At 43.3% G+C, this 20,394-nt stretch overlaps 1 protein-coding gene across 5 annotated transcripts in view; it reads right to left on the bottom strand.

The window, feature by feature from the left end:
• HMCN1 (hemicentin 1) overlaps window positions 1-20,394 on the bottom strand; it is a 356,272-nt gene that overhangs the window by 76,003 nt on the left and 259,875 nt on the right. For all 5 annotated transcript variants that reach the window (XM_090048332.1, XM_090048334.1, XM_090048335.1 and 2 more), the window contains exons 55-69: window positions 18,962-19,075; window positions 18,060-18,247; window positions 15,881-15,977; window positions 14,220-14,381; window positions 13,067-13,180; window positions 12,744-12,946; window positions 12,447-12,528; window positions 12,227-12,358; window positions 10,831-10,980; window positions 6,596-6,755; window positions 5,604-5,728; window positions 3,017-3,200; window positions 2,736-2,833; window positions 1,934-2,212; window positions 632-828 (exon numbers count right to left, since the gene is read on the bottom strand). In XM_090048332.1, the coding sequence (XP_089904458.1) occupies window positions 632-828; window positions 1,934-2,212; window positions 2,736-2,833; window positions 3,017-3,200; window positions 5,604-5,728; window positions 6,596-6,755; window positions 10,831-10,980; window positions 12,227-12,358; window positions 12,447-12,528; window positions 12,744-12,946; window positions 13,067-13,180; window positions 14,220-14,381; window positions 15,881-15,977; window positions 18,060-18,247; window positions 18,962-19,075 (2,285 nt within the window). The remainder of the gene's footprint in view (window positions 1-631; window positions 829-1,933; window positions 2,213-2,735; window positions 2,834-3,016; window positions 3,201-5,603; window positions 5,729-6,595; window positions 6,756-10,830; window positions 10,981-12,226; window positions 12,359-12,446; window positions 12,529-12,743; window positions 12,947-13,066; window positions 13,181-14,219; window positions 14,382-15,880; window positions 15,978-18,059; window positions 18,248-18,961; window positions 19,076-20,394) is intronic.

Below are 20,394 nucleotides of genomic sequence, written 5' to 3'. Positions count from 1 at the left end.
GATCCCAATTGTGCACTATGGCCAGTGCAGGGGAAGCCCAGACTCACAATCCTGATCCTCCTTTGCACCAGCAAGTAGCAAGCTGGGTGCCCAGTGCGCTTGACTCTGAAGCACTACTGAGGCTGGGAGCCCCAAACAGCTTATCAGCCTGGCCATATGTTCAGTTAAAGGTACAATGGAAACCAGCCATCCTGCAGTACATCTGAGAGCAGTAGGGCTGAATCACAGTAGGAATACATTTTAAGCTGTGGTAATAATGTACCTGCAGCTGTATCTGTTCAGAAAACTTTCAAAGCAGGAAGTGAAGTATATTTTCTCCAACCCCAATTATAGTAGGCAGAACTACCTGATCTAGAATCTGACCATGGCAGTCAATTAATCCCTCTATTGCTCAGAGGAGTACATTGAAGATTATTAATAACCACAATGATTAAGACTGTGACTATGCATTTTGTCAGAGAGATATTGCAATACTGCCTCACATTGTGCTGGTTGTAGACAAAGAAATAAGGGGGAAGGATGCCCTTATTGAAATATCAGTTCTATTTCCCATCAAAGTGCAAATCAAAACCAGCTCTGCAAAGTCCTCTAGTATTTCCAAACCAGACTTAATTGAAAATGTATTGACTACCTGGGCACTAGCTATCCTAAGCACCTCTCCTCCTCTCAGGACATGAACATTTTCATTCTGGGGGAGTAGGCGCCCATCTTTCATCCAAGTGATTTTTGGGACTGGGATGCCAGATGATATGCAATGAAGTTCCAGTGGATTGTTAACAACCACAGATATTTCTTCTGATTGATCAGATCCATTGATATGAGGGGGATCTGCAGGAAGGAAAGACAACCCAGGTTCTTTACTTACATAAAAATTTATACCTCTAAAATATGATGGGCAGTCAAATAGTTAAAGTAGCACAATACAATTAATTGGTTTTAACTTTCCAATACTTTTATCTGTAAAATGTATCACCTTTCTTTGACTGGAAACCACCTATTTCCTAAACCACATTTTGGAAACAAATTGACAGAATCCAGCACTTAACCAGAGTGTGAAGGTATGAAAAGGGACTAACAGATGTGCAGGCCCCCGCTTTAACTCATGGCGCTTTGGATAAAGCACCATGAGTTAGAGCTCTATCCTCCTCCCCTCCTTCCTCCCTTGATTCAACATATATTTTAGGAATTGGGCCTACCTATAGGAGCCCTGAGAGCCTGCCTGCAGTGAAGTAACCACCCCTTTCCCTCAGTCCCCACCCCCCACTCTGCAAGATGGTAAAGGCAAGAGGAAAGGGGGAGCAAGTTGCAGGTTTGGGTTTGCCTGGCCTGAGCTGAAGGAGAGGGGGCTGAGGGGCTCCAACCTACCTGCCCTCCCTCCAGCTCAGGCCAGGCACCCCGCAGCTTGCTCCCCCTCTCCTTTCCCCCCTTCCTTCCTCCAGACTGCACCACAAATTAATCCTAGGAAACACAAGTTCCCTAAGGTACTCCAAAGTGGAGTGCCTTCATCTGATCCCTCATTTGACGAGTGTTAATTGTCATGCTATCAGCCATTTATAAAGTGTCTTGCAGCCATGCACGTGTCACAGCACAGCTGTATAGAGTATTTTCAGGGGGCCGACTGCATGACAAATGTAATTTCTGTCTGCACCCAAAATGGATCCCTAACATTATCAATAGACATTAAAAAAGGTTTATCACATTTTTATTATTTTTATACAAGGAAAGTAAAAACCAGTATAAAGATGTTTTATTGTGTTCATGTACAGCCTATAGGAACTGCTTAGTTCTACGAACGGCTGATTCATTTGGGGGAAATTTTGCAACCCACTAACGCATTACATTCCTGATTGGGTGACTGACTTGCTGTGTAACAGTGAGCATCTCATATTCATCTATCACTTGCATATTGTTTGACTTGACAATTAACACTTACCCAGGACTTTTAGGGTGAAATGTTTGCTAACTTCCCCTGCTTCATTGGCGGCTGTGCAGGTATATCTGCCCGTGTCATCAATCTCTGTCTTTGCAATATGAAAGACCATCCCTTGATTACTTATAGTCATATTGGGTCCAAGACTCAAAGCCTGCCCATTTTTAATCCATGACGTCTTAGGGGTGGGTATGCCATCACTTAAGCACATAATTGAAGCAGTATTGCCTTTCACAATAATCACTTCCTCTGTTCCTCCTGCATTATCCATGCTTGGTGGTACTGAGGAAAAAGACAAGGTTATTATGGAATGCACTCAAAAGCTAACTCTTACCCCAAAAATGCACTGTAGTTAAGCAAATAATTTTCTAGGTATCTTATACCTTAAGTTAGTGTGTTCATGGAAATTCAAACAAGAACAATACTCTATGTATATTGAACCATGAAAAGTCTATAATACAGTATATATGCCAATGAAAGTAAATGTGGTTTTACGGTTAAAATATTTTTTTCTGTAAATAAAATTTGCAAAACTGAAAAGTTCCATAAAACAACTGCAGAAGTTACACTTTAATAGAATCCACACTGTTGTATTAGTAAGAAGGAATACAGAACTTGTTCTTTGAGGGGAAAAAAATCTATTCCCTTTCGAGGTTAAATATATTTACATTATCCAGATTGTTTCAGTCTGGACAAAATTTCTCATTCTTACATTTAGGATATTAGCTAAATAATGTGACTTTTTTCACTTTATGAAAAAGTGAAAAAATGTGACTAAGAAAGTGAATATCCCAAAAAGACTTACCATAAACTTGAAGACTGTAATGTTTATTGTCAACTCCAGCTCTATTAGATGCTACACAAGTATACACACCAACATCAGACAGGTGAGCTCTCACAATTCTGAAGAAAATACAAATGAAGTTATAGCATACAAGGGTACAGAGGGGCTGCATTATTCCACCTAGAATATGATAAAATCTGGTCCAAGAGGGCCAAATTTCAAATTTGTCTGTGCCAGTAACAGCAGAGTTGCCTAGATTTACCCAAAATTACCTTACCTATATAGTATAACTAACAGCTCACCTGAGAATCTGTCCAGCGGACAGCAACCTGATTTGAGATGAGACAGAAAGAGGAAGCCCATTTTTAAGCCAGTTTATTTGTGGAGGTGGAGTGCCAGTAGCAGTGCATTCAATGTTTACAGAAGTGTCCAATAAGGCAGTCAGCTCCTCTGGTTCAACCTTATTATTGAGTACTGCTGGTGGAACTACATTTTAGGACAAATGAAGAAGAGAGGTGTTAAAATTAGTTCTTCAAAATTCTCTCTATTGCTTGAGTGGCTTCATCTTGCCCAGACCCCCTGGGTGCTAAAGACAGAACTACAAAAATGAAGTAAGATCAAAATAGGAATATTCCTACAGATTCCAATTAATATTCATGTAAGTACAGGGTTCTTCACTGTAGCAATCAAGAGATCCTTTAACACCAGTAACTGAGGGTCACACACCTAATTTACATATACATTTATAGTGTGAGCATCAAGTGTATACAATACAACCAAGAACCCTACAATAATAATATTTGTCATTTTTGGATTTATTAAAATTAGTTGGAGACTATAAATAGAACAAATTACAATATGTAAATTAGTCAACTGTGCCCTCACAGATGCATGGAACCACACTGTTCTACAAAGAACTGGGATTAGCTTTTATTCATTAAGAAATGGCCAACATCTGCTTGCCCTAATCCTGTTTAGCCAGACTCTCTCCAGCTCAACACCAGGTATAATGACTGACACTTGTCTAAAATGCTACCAAAGCGAGTTCCATTTATTCCATATCACTAATAGCATTTTATAGTCCTTTTTCCACAGCTATAGATGACAGTACGTAAGATGACAGGGGCAGATCCAATGGGGCTGTAATGGTGCAATTGTACCCCGCTTTGATTCTTGGTCTACCCAAAGTTTAAAAGCAACTGCCTGGCAGGGGCAGCTGCATTTTTATTCAGGCAGCAGTAAGGGAGTCATAGTAATCTACCTGGTTCCTTCTAAGCTGGTAAACATTCTCTCTCCTTTTTAGTGGTCTTGATGTTCCACTAACAAAGGTACCCTTTTGCCATGTTAGCTGCCCCTGGTAATCTAGCTCATATTTTACAGTTCTGAAGACTGTGTTTAACTCTAGCTAAAATAATTAACTCAGATGTGAAAACAACTTTCAGCAAAGCATTGGATGTACTGTTAAGATGCTTAGGAAGGCTAGATTTTATTCCATGACTCTGAAAACAAATGTACCATTTATTGTAACAACTTTGGGATTAAGGACATCATATTTTTTATTATTTTTGCCTAGTTTGCTGTGTTTTTTTATACACAATACATCATGTAGAAAATTACTGAACATTCCAATTAAGTTTTGCTTTATTTTTAAACTAAATAATATAGGCCTGGGCCCCTAACATATTAAAAAGGCTTTTAGTTTCTTTTTAACTGGAGAAAAATGTGTTGTTATATTTGATGATGTATCGCACCATCTGCACCCCCCGTTTTCAAAATCCTAGATCCACTCATGGTTAAAGAGAATTATGAACACTGTCATCCATGGCATATTTGGTATGACACAAACAGGATATGCTCCAATATTTTTTCCAATTGCTTAAAATCTTTTATACAGTGAATACTTTTCAAAACAAAAACACTTTATATTCCAGCTTATTGCTTTTATACTCCAGTTTTAGGCAAGCATAATTCAATTGGAATAAATAGAGCTAAAATGATGCAAAGCTGGAGTAAAGCAGTAGTTAATATGGCCTACACCAGTGATTCCCAACACAGTACTCGTGGGCACCATGACACCGCTCCCAACCCCCAAGGCTTATTCAGGTGCCCATATGCATTTTCACGATCAGTAAAAATCATTATCCCAACAAAACTGCTGTCACTGCTGACTCAACTTAGAACAGCAACACTTCAAAATTTTTTTCACAAAATGTTTTTTCTACATACCTCGAGGTACCAGGCATGGATCATGAATGCTGCAACGATGGGGTGGATGAGGCATCCCACAGAAGTGCAGGGCTCCCCCTCCCCCCATGTGCTCAGCAGCGAACCTGGAACTGGATCAGAAACACTTCCGGTCCACTTGTGAGTATGCCACTGACCATGGGGGGTTCCCCCTGCACCTCTCTGGCTCTGCAATTGGCTGCAGGGGGACCCTGGCTGCCCCTCCCCCGACCCAGGAAGCACTAGTCACCGAGCCAGGGAGACTGGTGCTTCTGGTCCACTTCCTGGTCTGCTGTAGAATGGGCTGGGGACCCCCCACCCATGTTCCTGTGGGATGCTCCATCTGCCCCACCATCTCAGCATTCACGAGCCACCTGGTACCTTGAGGTATGTAGAAAAAAACATTTAAAGCTATGTCTATGTCCAAATCGCCGAATCTTTCCAAATCTCTCCAAATCAATTCAGAGGGTTCCAATTCGATTCAGAGAGACTAAAGGGTCTCCAAATTAGATTCAGATTTGGAGATTTGGCCACTGAATTGGGCCGAATCTCCACTGAATCAAATCAGCGACTGAAGCTTCGCACAACCCTAGCACTTACTACTCCCTCCCCAATAAAACCCAGAATAATACATCAAACATCAATGTGTCACCTGTAGAAACGCACCATATACATTCAGATTGAAAATTCGGTCTTCTTCTCCTGCTGGATTAGTAGCCACACAAGTGTATTTCCCCACATCCATTGTTAGAGCTCTGAGAATGTTTAATGTGCTGCCATCTGGTGTCACTCTGCATAAAAGGTCAAAGTACAGTATTTATTTACACATTCCAGGTCATTTTCACATTTCATTCAAGTCACCCCATTCCTTATCGAAATTCTAGTCTCCGTATTTTTTTAATCTAGTTATATAAGGGCATTTTTTTGAGTTTGAGTGAATGCTTTTGCTGTTTCAGCTTCCACTTGCATTCAGTTCCATCACAAGCTTCAAAGAATCTATATCCCAAAGAATGAGAATCAAATGGGTCCATTATTATTACTGTTTCCATACAGCCTTCACATAATAGAAATGGCTAAGGAAAAATCTGGAGATGTTTTATGTACACACCTATCAAGCATTTAAAAATGAAAATAAAAACTCAGAACCAGGGAATATATCACCTTTCCAGAGTTGCATATCTTATTTTATCAACCTAGTGGTTTAAGTTGTGTCTCTTGACTGTACCAGATAAGTGGCTGGCATAAAGATGACATACAGGCACCTTAACGCCTTGTTTGGCCCAAGTTGTATCACCACCACATGGCTGGTTGCAACAATCTGGCCCATTATCTCACCAAAATTGCATCGTCTCATGAACCTATGTTGGACCGACTTCAAACATAAAAACTAATTCTGCATAGAGCAGGAGAGGGAAGAAAAACACCTTTACTACTCCTACCTGGACAGCTAAATGTACTAAGTAAAACAAGGTAGAGAAGCAGAAAATCAACATGATTGACAAAATATCCTAGAGTCACAAACGTGAAAGATCTGGAAACATATTAGCCCATCTGAATCAACCCTCTTACAGAAAAATGTGTTTGGTTCCCAGTTTTCTCATCTCTCTGTTTGTACTGAGAATTCAGAATGAGAAGATGCAGTGCACATTTTTACTTGCCTTATTCTTTGTGATTCATTACTAGGAACTGGTTTTCCATCTTTAAGCCACTGCAAAACAGGTGTGGGAATACCATTGGCACTGCAGACAAGCTGGAAACTTTCCCCCAGAAGGACACTGACATCACTTGGCATTTCCGATCCAGCAATATGTGGAGGAACTTTGGAAGGGTCAAGAAGAGAATAATCAGTTTTTCCAATAAATCAAAAATGAGCCAAATCCTAACCTGTACTGGGATATATTAGCTGTTTCAATGGAGTATTCCAACTTATTCTAAATTAACAGTGTTTGGAAAGACTTCTCCTGACAGAATAGTTACAAAAAATGAATAAAAAACATGTTTAACCATTCATCTATTCCCTCTAATATATGCAATATATGTAGCGACAAGTTTATGTTCAGCAGATTGATAATACTAATAGAAAAGGCCAGTTAATATGCATAATATTAAAATAATCTCTGCCCAAAAGCAAGGAAGAATCTGTGGTGAATGTAGAAGTGGATGGCAACTTGGGCAGCAGCAACCACTAGAATCCTTTTCTAAACACTTGGGAGAAAATAAAGTGATCAGGAACAGTCAGCATGGATTCATCAAGGACAAGTCATGCCTGACCAATTTGCTATGATGAGAAGACTGGCTCTGTGGATGCGGGGAGACTAGTGGATGTGATATACCTTGACTTCAGCAAGGCTTTTGATATATGTTGTTTCCCACAACATTCTCACAAGCAAGCTAAGGAAGTATGGGTTGGATGAATGGACTGTAAGATGGATAAAAAGCTGGCTGGATTGTTGGTGTCAAAGGGTAGTGTCACGGGATGGGGTCCTTAAGAATGGCTGTGTTACCCCTAAGGCCCCTTGACTGTGTCAGTGGGCCTTATGAGCCTCTATTCTCAACGACCACGTCTTGATGTATTTTTGTAATATAGGGAGGCTGCCTTCACATCCTGTTAGACACAGTCTTGATGGATTTCCCTGAACCTTGTGAGTTCCGTTTCCAAATAGGTGTCCCAGGACACCCCAGCCTTATGGGCTATATGTGTGGCTCTGTGGCAGGGCACTGTTTGTGCCTGCCACTTTAAGGGCCTGGAGCTGGCAGCTGCCAGGTGCCTGATGAGGGCAGCCATTTTGAACCTAGGGCTGCCATATAAACAAGGCAGTTCTGTTGCTGGAGGCCAGGCAACAATACTGCCTGGGCGGAGGGCTACTGGTGTCATCTGGAGGTAAGAGAGGAGCTGTAGGGGATGGTAAGGAGGCTCCTGGTCCTGGGTATGACCTAAAACTGCACCCTGCCAGGAGTGGGTGGCCTGGTGGGGCTCCCAGTGGCACGGGAACCCCCAGGAAATGCCAGGCCAGTTACCACCCTGGTGAAAGGCAGGTTGGGATGCCTTAACCCCTAGCCCCTATGACCAGGTGGGTTACCCCTTGTTTGGAAGGTAGACTCCTGGAGACAGAGAAAAGGCCATAGATTCAGGCCTGTCTGAACTTCCCCTGACTGGTCAACGCTGGGGCCAGGACCAGAAGGGTCAAAGGGCCAGGGGCCCATCACAAGGAATGTCCAAGAGCTGAGGGCCTGGGGCTCTGACTGGCCTGGAAATGGGCCAGGGCTAGTGAGCCAAAGGTCCTGGGGGGACTACACCTGAAGGGGAAGCAGCCCAGTATGAAGGTGGACGAGACTGCCTGAGGAGAGGAATCAGGTGAGGTTCAATTAGGAGGATTCTGGGGCCCAGTGTGGGGGCCGGTAATAATGATAACATTGAGATGCCATCAGTGAGGCTTGGGCTGCAGTGTAGGGGAGGAACGGAGTCGCAGATAACACTCCTTGGCATCGGGGCAGGAAAAGGGCAACCTCCCACTTAATTACATCATTTAACTAATTAACAACAAGGAGTGGCGGGTGAGAAGGTGGGCGGTTAGCCAAGAAACAGGTAGGCAGACAAGGTTAAATCAGCCCTGAGAAGGCCCCCAGTTACAGGCTCCAACTGCCCCTTTACCACGCCCCAAGCCTCGCAGATGGTACCGACGTTGTCCAGTCTAGGCCTTGTTGTAATCTGGCTCCCTTGTCCTCCCTGGGCTCCCCACAGCCCTGTCTCACTCTGCGCCTCCCTGGTGCCGGGGTCTGCACACCCCCAAATGCCACCCCCTCTCTGGTGCCAGGGTCTGCGCACCCCCAAATGCCATGCCCTCTTTGGACCCTGCAGTGGGCCCCCAATGAGGCCTCCTCCTTCCCCAAACAGCCTCACCCAAACCACCAGTCCTATACAATGGCAAACAAAACACAAGCCCCAACATAATACAAAAGGTCAGGGTATGCTCTGACCCTTTAAAAGGATCAGGTTTCATCCCTGGCACTAAGTGTCTAATAGGCAAAGGTACCTATGGAGCTCCCTTAGCCCTAGGTGCAGCATACCAGGCAGTAGCAGCATCACTGGGCACTACCTCCCTGGAGGCTCCTTCCCCTCTGGCTGCTAGTGGGGAAGTGCCTTTATGGTCTCAGCCCTGGGGTTTATATATGAGCCAGGCCCTGCCCCTTCTGATCAGCTGACCACTGCCAGGTGTGGGCCAACTAACTCATTCTGGATGCCCTGGTAACCAGCAGCTGGGGCTCCCCACTCACTGCTAGGGCTCTCTCCCTAGCAGTTTCAGCTCTTTAAAGGAGCAGGGCACCTAAGTGCTCTGCAACAGGTAGTAGTCAATGGCTCTATGTCTAAAAAGGAACCAGTACCAAGTGGAATGCCCCAGGAGTCAGTTCTGGGGCCAAGTTTGTTTAGTATCTTCATCAATGACCTGAAAGATGAGATGGAGTGCACCCTCAGCAAGTCTGCAAATGATACCAAGCTGGGGGAGTAATAGATAAACTGGAGGGTAGACCCAGTATCCAGAAAGACCTAGACAAATTAGAGGATTGGACCAAAAGAAATCTCATGAGGTTCAAGAAGGACAAATACAAAGTCTTGCACTTAGGATGAGACAATCCTATGCACCGGTACAGGCTGAGGGCTGACTGGCTAAGCAGCAGCTCTACAGAAAAGGACATGGTGACTACAGCAGACAGTAAGCTGAATATAAGACTAATTGAAAAGACTACGTAGACTATTGGGAAAGAGTCTAATGCAGACTAATTAGAAAGAGTCCAGAGAAAGGCAATGAATATAGTTGGGATGCTGGGACATATGGCTTACAAGGACAGGCTGATGGAACCGGCCTTATTTAGTCTGGAGAAGAGAAGACTGACGAGGAATTTAACCTGAAGAGTGGCCCCAAAGAGAATGGAGCTAGCCTGTTCTCAGTGTTGTCAGATGACAGAACAAAGAGCCATAGTCTCAAGTTATACCAAAGGAAGTTTAGGTTAGGTATTAGGAAGATGTTTCTCACAAGGAGAGTAGTAAAGCACTCGAATAGGCTATGCAGAGAGGTGGTGGAATATTCATCCCTGGAGGTTTTTAAGACCTGGCTAGATAAAGTCTTGGCTGGAATTATATAGTTGGGGATGGTCCTGCTTTGAGCAGGGAATTGAACTAGATGACTTTCTGAGGTCCCTTCCAACCCTAATTTTCTATGATTCTATAAATGAAACAAGATTAAATCTTTATACCAGTACAACAAAGCACTTAAACAAAGGCAAACACAGCATGGGTGTTCTCCTATTGGAATGCAAAAGGCTGTTCACATAGTAAAAGGTGAATACATGCTCAACAGCTTTTTTTCATCAGCGCTGTAATGCCCTGGCATCGTGGTGATGCACATTACTCATACCCAATCATTATTCCATTACTTCCTTATGAATAATGTGTCAGCTTCCTTTTGCAACTTCATTTTGATAGACATCACATATTGTAGCAAAAGAGCCATGATATACTATTCCTTCTGAAATTATTTCAGGCTTCGTCAAATTCTATTCAAAATGAACTTCAGGTGGCAACAGTGTTTTACGAGAGAGGTAATGGGAGGATGTGACCAGCAACCACCATGTGGAACCACTGTGCATTACAGCAAGTAAACTTATTTCCTTATTGTTTTCAAAACATGGTACAATGAGCATATACATTTGTTCATACAAATTTCTGAATACTACTATAGTAATGTATTTGGCTAACCTTATGTTTTGCTAGACATCATAGTCCTAATTATCCATCATATGGTCTTCATTGTCTTCAATCATATACACCGCCATAAACCTAACTCATGTTAAGTGACCAGTAACTGATTCAGCTCTATACACACAGACAAGATACCTTGTACAGAAAGGATGTAACTTTTCTGAGCTTTTCCTTCTACATTTGAAGCAACACAAGTATAGGTTCCACTATCCAGCTGTTGAGAGCGGGCAATCTGTAGCTTGCTTCCTCCAGACAAAATATGGACTTCAAGGGAGTCAGAATTTTCTGAAAACAAGAGTAAGAAAGAATGATCCAACCACCAATTAATTTTGTAAAAATAGTTTAATCAAAATTTACAAAATTAGAAAAGATGTCATTCCATTTTAGTTGAGTTAATTAAACTGAGAATTGGGGAAAGTGGAGAATAAGGAAAGATCTTGAAACAGGGACAGAAGTTACATATAAACAGGTTCAAGTAATCAGCAACTGGTTTAAACCTGTAACAGAGCAGAAGTTCAGTGCACATAAACCAGTTTCAAAATGGTTGAAACTGGTTTAAGATAAACCTGGTTAAATGTAGTATCAGACTTAACTGATTTGGGTCAAATCAGTTTATGAAACTCTGTCCCAAACCCCTTCCTGGTTCAAATTAAATCACAGCCCCCCTAGCATCCCCAAATGCTTTCCAGGCTGGGCTGTGCTGTGCTGTCTGCTCCAGCAGAGAAGGGACTACCCCCTTCCTTCCAGGCACACAGCAGCTGGGGGCTGAGGCCAGGGAGGGGATACACACCCCCCACCCACACACACTCAAAATTACTGCTGGCTGCAACCATGGACTACAAATCCCAGAGGCACCTGAAAGAAGCCCCTGCCTGTGCCTCGAAGCAGGAAGAGGAAGTGATGAGCAACCCTGGAGAGTCCCACTGCTGTGCGTCTGGATTACAAATTCCAGAGACCTCAGGGACGGCAAGAAGAGGAAGCAAACGCACAGCCCATGCTGGCTATGTGCCAGAGAGCTGTGCACTCCATGGCTTCTGTCCTGAGCCACAGCAGGCATGTGGCTGCATTTCCTGAATCAAAAGTAAATGTGTACCCAGTTGGTTCTCAATTTAATCTCTGCAGTTTAGATTAACCTACAAAGACTGAATCAATTCAGCCTCGGGCTTTTTGATTATCTGTAATTAGCCAAAATGATACACTCTGCGTATGGACACACACGTTTGGAGTCATTTCAAAAGGGAAGTATTTTTAAAAGGGCAGCAGCAATTAAATTCCAACAGTTACTTGTAGCTAAAATAGGAATGATACAAATGTAGCAAAACCATTTCAACTTCAACCCTGCTTCATTCAGGATTAAAGTTGGATTGGTTTTGCTACATTTGTATTGGTTCCTGGCTGTTCTACAAATAACACTTAGAATATAACAGCTGTGCCTTTTTGAAATGGGCCCCCTTTGAGACAGTTCCAAGTGTACATACCTCCCTATCCTGACAGGGGGAAACAGAAAAAGACCAGGAAGGAAAAAGGTTACCTATTGACTTTCCATTCTTTAGCCATATCAATGTTGGTGGGGGAATCCCAGTAGCATCACATGCAAAGGTGACAGGGTTACTGATAGTTTCATTGATCCACTCTTGTTCAGGACCTTGTATACTTGGTGGCACTGTGAATACAGTAATATTTTAATTAATAAACTCTTTTAAATGACCTTTTTACTCAATTCTACTATATATAATACAGTATATGCTCACCATAAACATTAAGATGAAAATTTTTATCATCTCGCCCTGCAATATTTATGGCTTTACAAACATACTGGCCAGTGTCAGATACCTAAAATGGAAAAAAAGCGTTCATTTATTCCTGTTTATGGCAGACCTTTTTAACATTACAAAATAGTGGTAGTGAAGGTTATGCTATACTTAGACTTTAAAAGGCTCTGTAAACAGAACTTGATTCAAGGCCCACTTTTCTTAAATGGAAAGATTCCTGTTGATTCAGTGCTCATTGTTCAACAATAATGATATGTTGTCACCACTCTGGTATACCTCAGCACTCTTGATCTGTAGCATTTGTCCATCAGCTAAGATCTTCATATTTTCTGACTCTGTGATCATGCGTCCATTCTTGTACCAAGTAATGATCGGTGGTGGGACAGCATTGGACTCGCACTCCAGTGCCACTAGGGCTCCTACTCTCACATTCACCACTGCAAGGGATGCCCCGGTGTGGTCTTTAATACTTGGTGGGACTGGAGAAAAATTGAAGAGAGTTATTTCATCTTTGTTTTAGGGTATGATGATAAGAAACTAAGCAAGCATTCCCATTTTTATAGCCCCAGGCACTATTTAAAATAATGGTGAAGACAAACCATAAACAGTAAGGAAACTCCTCTTCTTGCTTTCCCCAGCTTGGTTTCTGGCAATACAAGTGTATTCACCACCATCTGATAGTTTGGCCCGGGGAATCTGCAGGGTCCGACCACCTACAATGAACCAAACAGAGAGAGGAGACTAAAATAGCTTCTATAGTTATACTGTGGCTACTGTATTAATGTCAAATGATATTTTAAAAGCTACATTTCCTACAGACTACAAGTGAAGACTAGAATAGCATAAAATGCTGAAGAACAGTGCACTGTCCTTGCTTACTACTTGCTATCAAACTCTTACTCTTTGAGTGAGTGAAACTCTACTGTATTCAGAGGAGTGTTCAGTCTGGAACTTAGTCCATAAATACTACTTTTCTGTCTCTCTTCCCTCTCTTCCTTTGTAGCTACTGCTACTTCCTCCCTCCTAACTCAGTCTTGGCCATGCTACCTAGCTCTCTCTAGAGCAAGCCAGAATTTTTCTTCTTGCCATCTATCTGCCTGCCTTACATAAGCCACAGGCTTGGTTCTTTGCTATTATATAGTGAGTGCCAAGTCAATTCTTTCCCATCACCTTCAAAATGCATACTCAGCCAATCTCTCTCTCCCACATGTAAAAAGAGGTACCCATAGCAAACCCTTGGATTTACCTCTGAGAATCCGCTGGCCTCCACAGGAATAAAGATTTTTTATGGGCCACGCCAATTCTCAGAGAAGTCAATGGTAAGTTTGTTAATTTTTTCCATCTAGAAAAAAATGGGATTTGGATTGGGCTCTCGACTAAGTGACTGTCTTAATCCCCCATTATTTCTTTGAAAGGTAAATCAAAGTGACTAGGGTTTTAACTGATAAGCACTTGCAGTGACATCATAGAGGCCATCCTATGAACTGTCCAATAGTTTGTTCCACACAAACATTGTTTCATACTTTCCAGCTTGATTCTGTTTCTTTAAAGTGAGTTTACTGGAAAGTAAGCAAGATTGTGAAATATTTTAAAACAAAATAGCCTGTTATACCAAGCATATAACTGGTATAGTTCCACTGAATGAAACTATACCACATGGTAAATTTGGCCACACATTTTGCTGTTTCACATATCCAGAGAAAGGGGAAGGAAGAGTCTCCAGAGGTCACAGAAACAGCAGAGAGTCCTCACCAGGCACAATGAGAGCATTTGTGTTCAAACTGATGGGTTTTCCATTCTTGAGCCAGTTGAGATCAGGGGGTGGAAAGCCAGTGACTTCACAGGTCAGAGAGATGAAATTATTCACCACCACAGTCAAATTCTCAGGATTAGTACCAACTACACTTGGAGGAACTGCAACAAGAAATACATTAATGGTTCATACCACAGTGTCAGCAACCCAAACTCCCCAAGACCTTGATTTACTTAAAACAAAGCTGAGTTGAGTGCTGCCAAAGAACTGAGTACAAACATCTTTCACATCCATGAACTGATGATCCTTTGCTTTCCTCAAGCACTTGAAAACAAGTGCTATTAAAGACAATCCAGCTGTCACCCCTTTTTCTACAATTCCAATTTAATCATCATTTTCATTCCTGCATGGGGGCCTAGCAAAGCTAACTAGCCGAGGCTGAAAGGGGAAGCATATAATTCCAGATTCATGTGTCAGGAATTTGGAAGTTAGCTATTTTTCGGGACATTTCTTCTGTAAGGCAATGCAGGCTAAGTTAGAGTGTATTTTCTTGGATGCACAACAGAGCTGTGCATTACCTTTTTTTTGCTCATTTTTTATTTAATTCCTGTTCTTTCCTCAACATTTTCTCTCTCATTACTGAGGAACCCCTCAAAGTTTCCTTCTTTCAGATGTAAACAGGCCACAGTATGGCCTTTGCCTTTAAAACTGAACCTGGTGTGTTTGTGTGACTAAAAATCACAAGTTCAAAGACAAAACTGTTCAGATTTGGTCCATTCTGTGCTTGCAGTTTAAAAAATTTAATCGTTAAGGCCCAAGTCCAGGATTCCATATTTCTTCTGTAGAGCTAGTATCTGAAACTCAGGAAAGAAGACAAAGGAGTGTTCTTGGCTACTTCCTCAGTGGCTCAGCCACGAGCACACACACCATCCTGAATTTTTGAACAATGACAATAGACTCTGAAGTTAAACTATTTTCCAGTCTCACGTACTGGTAATGTTCCCACTGACCTGTCATAGTCAGAAAATCTGGCCTATAAATGCCTTGTAGCCCTGAAGCAGTAAACAGAAGCCATACTGCCGAATCTGGCTCATGGTTTTGACATTTTAATACATAAGGCTTTGCACAAAATGCAATCATTTTCCTACGCAAATAAGCATAAAAAAACCAGTGCAAGTAGAAATGGAAAATTCTGATCTGTTGGCAGTTAAACTTACTTTGCAAAGATGGAAATAACTAAAGAGGGTGCAAGATAGTAAAGAATCTGCTGGGCCTAATGGGTTCAGTTTTGGCCACCACAGTCTGAAAGCACTGTGAGAATAGGCAACTATTTGATTTGGATTCAGCCGATTCAGATTCAGCTGATCCAATTCAGAGATTCGAATCGCTTTTCTGATTTGATTTATTATTATTATTACATTATTTTATTTTATATATTACCTATAATATATATATTATCACCTTCATAATATTCTAATTATCCTTGAGGATAACCATCATCAAGGTTTTGGTTCTGCTTTCTTCAGACAATTGAATCTAAACTAATACAGACTCAACAGATTGTTTACTTTCAACTGCCCAAGAAAAGAGTGATAATGCTGCCTTAACTGACTTCATTTTAAATGTGAGCAATCAGCAATTTAGCAATTAGTAATCTTACCGTGAACATTAAGGTTAAAGTATTTTTTGGCACTTCCCGCTATGTTCTCCACAACACAGACATACCTGCCTGTATCTGTTATTTGGGAATTTAAGATCTAAAGAGAAAAAAAGAAGCTCTAGTAGAACAATTACGTGGATTCATTAACAATTAAAATGACAACTTATTGATTCATTACTACAAGTTTAATTATGGTAACAGTGTTATGAACTGATCAACCTAGAGCAGGGGTAGGCAAAATACAGCCCACGGGCCACATCCGGCCCACAAGGCCATTCTATCCGGTCCATGGGGCCCCTAAAAAATTTAGAAAATTAATATTTATCTTCATTTAGTTTCTGTCAAAAATGACAGGAACCATGGACAGTAGGACCCAGGGAAAACCCAGCAGGCTCCTTCAACAGCAGGGCCTGCCTGGCACCCCCCACCCCCCAGCCAGAAATCCCAGCAGGGGCTTCTGGCCTGGGACCACGTGGCTGCACCGGGCACTGGTGCTGGAACCTCAGGTAAGGGGGAAGCAGGGGAGGGAAGGGAAGGGGAGGACCACAGGCAGGGAAGGAGCCTGGGGAAAAGCTAAGCCCAGGGAAAAGCAGCCCCTTCCCTGCACCTGCTGGAGCCACTTGCAGCCCACATGGGGCTGCCCGGAGCAGGCACAAGCAGCCCTACGTGGGCTGCAAGTGGCTGCAGTGTGGGGCGCTGGCCACAGGTGGGAGAGGGGCCACTTCCCCCCCTGCCACACTCAACAGCAGCTTGTAACCCACCTACACTACCAGCCTGGGCCCTGTGCCAGCTCTGGGCTTGCCTGTTGGGGCTGCGCACGGCGGCAGCAGCTGCAGCCCTCCTGCTTGCCATGCCAGACAGTGTTTGCTGCTGCTGCCCACCTGGAGCTTGCGCACTGGGCAACCCAGAAGCAGCAGTGGCAAACTTTGGCCAGTGTGGCAAGCCAGGGGGCCACAGCTGCTGCTGCCGTGTGCAGCCCCGACCGGCGAGCTCAGAGCCGGCATGGGGCCCAGGCTGGTAGCGGAGGCGAGTTACAAGCTGGTGCTGAATGAGGGGGAAAGGTGGCCCTCACCCACCCCGTGGCTGGCGCGCTGCACTGCAGCTACTTAGAGCCCACATGGGGCTGCCTGTGCCTGCTCAGGACAGCCCTGCACAGATGCAGCAGGGAGTGCCGACCATGGGGCAGGGGAGGGCTGCTTTTCCCTGCACTCAGCACCAGCTTGTTCCCTGCCAGGGAGCAGGGGGTCAGGGCTATGAGCTGCCCCCCGCCTGTACTGCAGGGGTGGGGGGCACTGGGAGTAAGCAGGTGCATGGGGCCCACACCAGTGTCCTGGGGCCAGCACTGGCAGGTCCCAGAGCAGGGCAGCAGGAGTACAGGGTCCCAGCTGACAGGGGCTCTATGGAGTTGGGTCAGCTCCCCACTCTCCCTGCTGGTGCAGCCCAGCCCAGCTCCACAGACCCCTGCCAGCCTGCGCCCCACTCTGGGCCCCACCAGTGATGGCTCTGAGACATTGGTCTCAAGACATTGGGACATTGGTCCCAAGATGGTGACCAGGGGGCAGGGCACCTGTCAAGGGGCGAGGCTACCCATGTGGCTCTTGACAGCTTGCTAAAACTGGGTAAGCAGCCCTCCGCCCAAAATAATTGCCTGCCCCTGGCCTAGAGCAACTTACTTGCTCTTCAGTCTGTCCTCATAAAGGTATTTCTCTTATAATGGAATACATGTTATAATGGAATAAATGTTTGCTGAGCCAGAGAGATTGCATGTCACTTCAGCCTAGAAGTTAGGACGCTCATCTAGGAGGCAGAATTTTTGCATTCCAGTCATTGCGTCTTTAGTCTGAAGATTTAAATACTGTATACAAAATGGAATGCTTTCAACAGGAAGGATTGGTGATTCACCCTAGAATAATGCATCTTCTGTGTCCTGGCATGGAATCATATCAGTCTGAATTCCCCAAGTCAGAAGAGGGATTTGAACCTACATCTATCATATGCTGGGCAGGTGCCCTAATCACTCTGTTTATGGGTAAAAAAGGATAACCATCATCAACCACATCAAACCCTTTCACTTAGAACCATCCAAGAACTACATGAAATGATTCATCTATCTGAATTGATTTTCTATTATTTTTAGACACTATACCAAAAAAGGAAAAAAAAAAAAATCAAACCCTACCTGTAACATCCTTCCACTGGATAAAAATATGTGATGGTCATCTTCTCCTAGGAGCTGGCCATCCTTTTGCCAGGTTATGGTTGGAGCAGGGTTGCCATTTGCCACACACTCCAATACGATGGTCTTGCTCACAAGTACAGTGACCTCTTCAGGAAGATCTCCATTCATTCCATTGATGGATGGTGGCACTATACAGCATGTAAAGAAGGATATTGTTATTAACCACCTTCTAAACCATGATTTATTTGCAAAATTCCCACAGGGACAGAGCTGCAAATACATACTGAATTTGCAGACCAAGGTAAAGAAAACTTCACAGTAAATTTAGTGAATGATGATGAAAATGTAAGGAAAAAGACAGCTCCCATAAATCAACAGAGCTCCAGGGACTGCAGTTGGACTGCACCTATTAATACAATAATGGAGGACAGGAGAGAGGAAAATTCATTTTCCAGCTGGGAAGTGGAGTTTTTAGAGCCATCACAAAAAAAATATTTTTTAAGACATTCCCTTCATCCTACTAACTAATGGCTGCTTATATAGCAATGGTACTGTATGTAAAGAAAGTTACTATGAATAAAAGCACTCAGTAGATTTACAGAAAAAGAAAGCAGTACATAAAGATTTTCTAGCTTATATATGAATGAATCATACAAACTTGGACTTTGGAATACTCAAAGCAGTATTGGGATATTAGCTTGAGGACAGATGAATAGGAAGTGGGCAGCAAAGATGTCTCCGAGAACTACTGCTAGGACAACAGAGGGGAAGTCTCATGCACCAAACACAAATGACAGGTTGGGAACTGTAACTGAATTAGGGGGACAGTCAGCAGCACTCTGTACACAACTCTTCCCTAACAAAAAACTTTTATAGATCTCAATAAGGGTGATATAGCTCACAGAGCACGTGGACATCGTATTGAATGGAATCTTCTCCAGCTTCGTTTACAGCCACGCATGTGTATCTCCCAGCATCTTCCACCTGAGCCCGTGGAATCTGTAACACTCGGCCTCCTAAAGGGAAAAGGCATTCAAAATTTAAATCTAAAATCAACAGGTCTGGGTCATTTACACACCACATTTCTCTGGAGAGATGTGTAAGTAAAACTATTAATGACAGCTGTGTGCATGTGCATGCGCATGCTGGTTTGTCTTTTTTTTCTGTTCTGGAGAAACTAGCAATTGTTTCTTAGCTACTTTATCTAGACTCATATTGGTTCTACATGAAATTTAGCATGGTTCATTAAAATGTTAGAGAAGGCTAATTCAGTGGGAAGAAATATATACTCTTCAGTGATGTGTCAGCCACAAACTTAAGAAATGAAACTTTTCTTAGTGAGGTAAGAGAAAGCTATAAAATACACTCCACTGAGGAAAGTAAATAAAATTATAGAATTCTTGCCTTCTGTTGAGCTTGACTTTACTGGAAACTTTCATTTCCAGTGTTCAGAGTTGCATACTCTTTTGCTTATTTACCTGCTACTTCATTAAAACTATAACATCATGAACTTGTTTAGAAAGGTTTCCTCGTTGCTCAGGCTTGAAGATAAATGTTAGGGACAGAATGTGGCTGGCTTCTAAATCGATGACAAAAGCATGAAGGGCATTCCCATCCACCTACCCTACCCACACCTGTCTGAATCAATCTGAAGTCATGCAGATGGTTCATGCAACTCTCATTCAATTAGTCTACAAGGCATACTACAGTCAATTAAGCTAGGGACAGAAGTTTCACATAAACCGGTTTAAGTAATCTGAAACTCATTTAAACCTGTAACAGAGCAGAAGTTCAGAGCATATAAACCAGTTTCAAAATGGCTGAAACTGGTTTAAGATAAACCTGGTAGAATGTAGTATCAGACTTAACTGATTGAGCCCTGGACTGAGCTGTGCTGCCTGCTCCAGAGAACAGGTTTGGCCCTGCCCCTCTGCTCTCTAGCCAGATCAAGGATGGAGGCATGGCTAGATGCCAGCCTGGAATGGCCCCCTGAGGCAATGGTGGCAGGGAAGCAGTTTATTCCCCCCTCCTTCCCCTCTCCCATTGAGGGACCACAGCCAGGGTCTGCCAGTGCTTGGGCTGGGCCAGGTCTCTCTCCCTTCTTCTCCTCCTTCCACTGTGGGGTGCGGGGGAGGGATTGTTATGTGTGGCGCTTCCTTGAGGCTCAGGGCAAAGTGCTGGGCCCCACTGTGAGGCAAAGGGGAAAAAACTGCACTCCTGGCTCCCCATGTCCAGGCTGGGCTGTCATGGAGCTGTGGCAGAAGGCCAACTCTGTTTCTCCCCAAAAACTCTGCTCTGTAACAATCTGGTTAGTATGGGCCCTGCAGAGGGTACA

This window comes from Crocodylus siamensis, chromosome 5 (genome assembly GCF_052110815.1).
Source record: "Crocodylus siamensis isolate JL-2025a chromosome 5, ASM5211081v1, whole genome shotgun sequence".
Taxonomy (NCBI): Eukaryota; Metazoa; Chordata; order Crocodylia; family Crocodylidae; genus Crocodylus; species Crocodylus siamensis.
The sequence above is the reverse complement of the archived record's forward strand: the minus strand, read 5'-3'. Positions and strand labels throughout refer to the sequence as shown.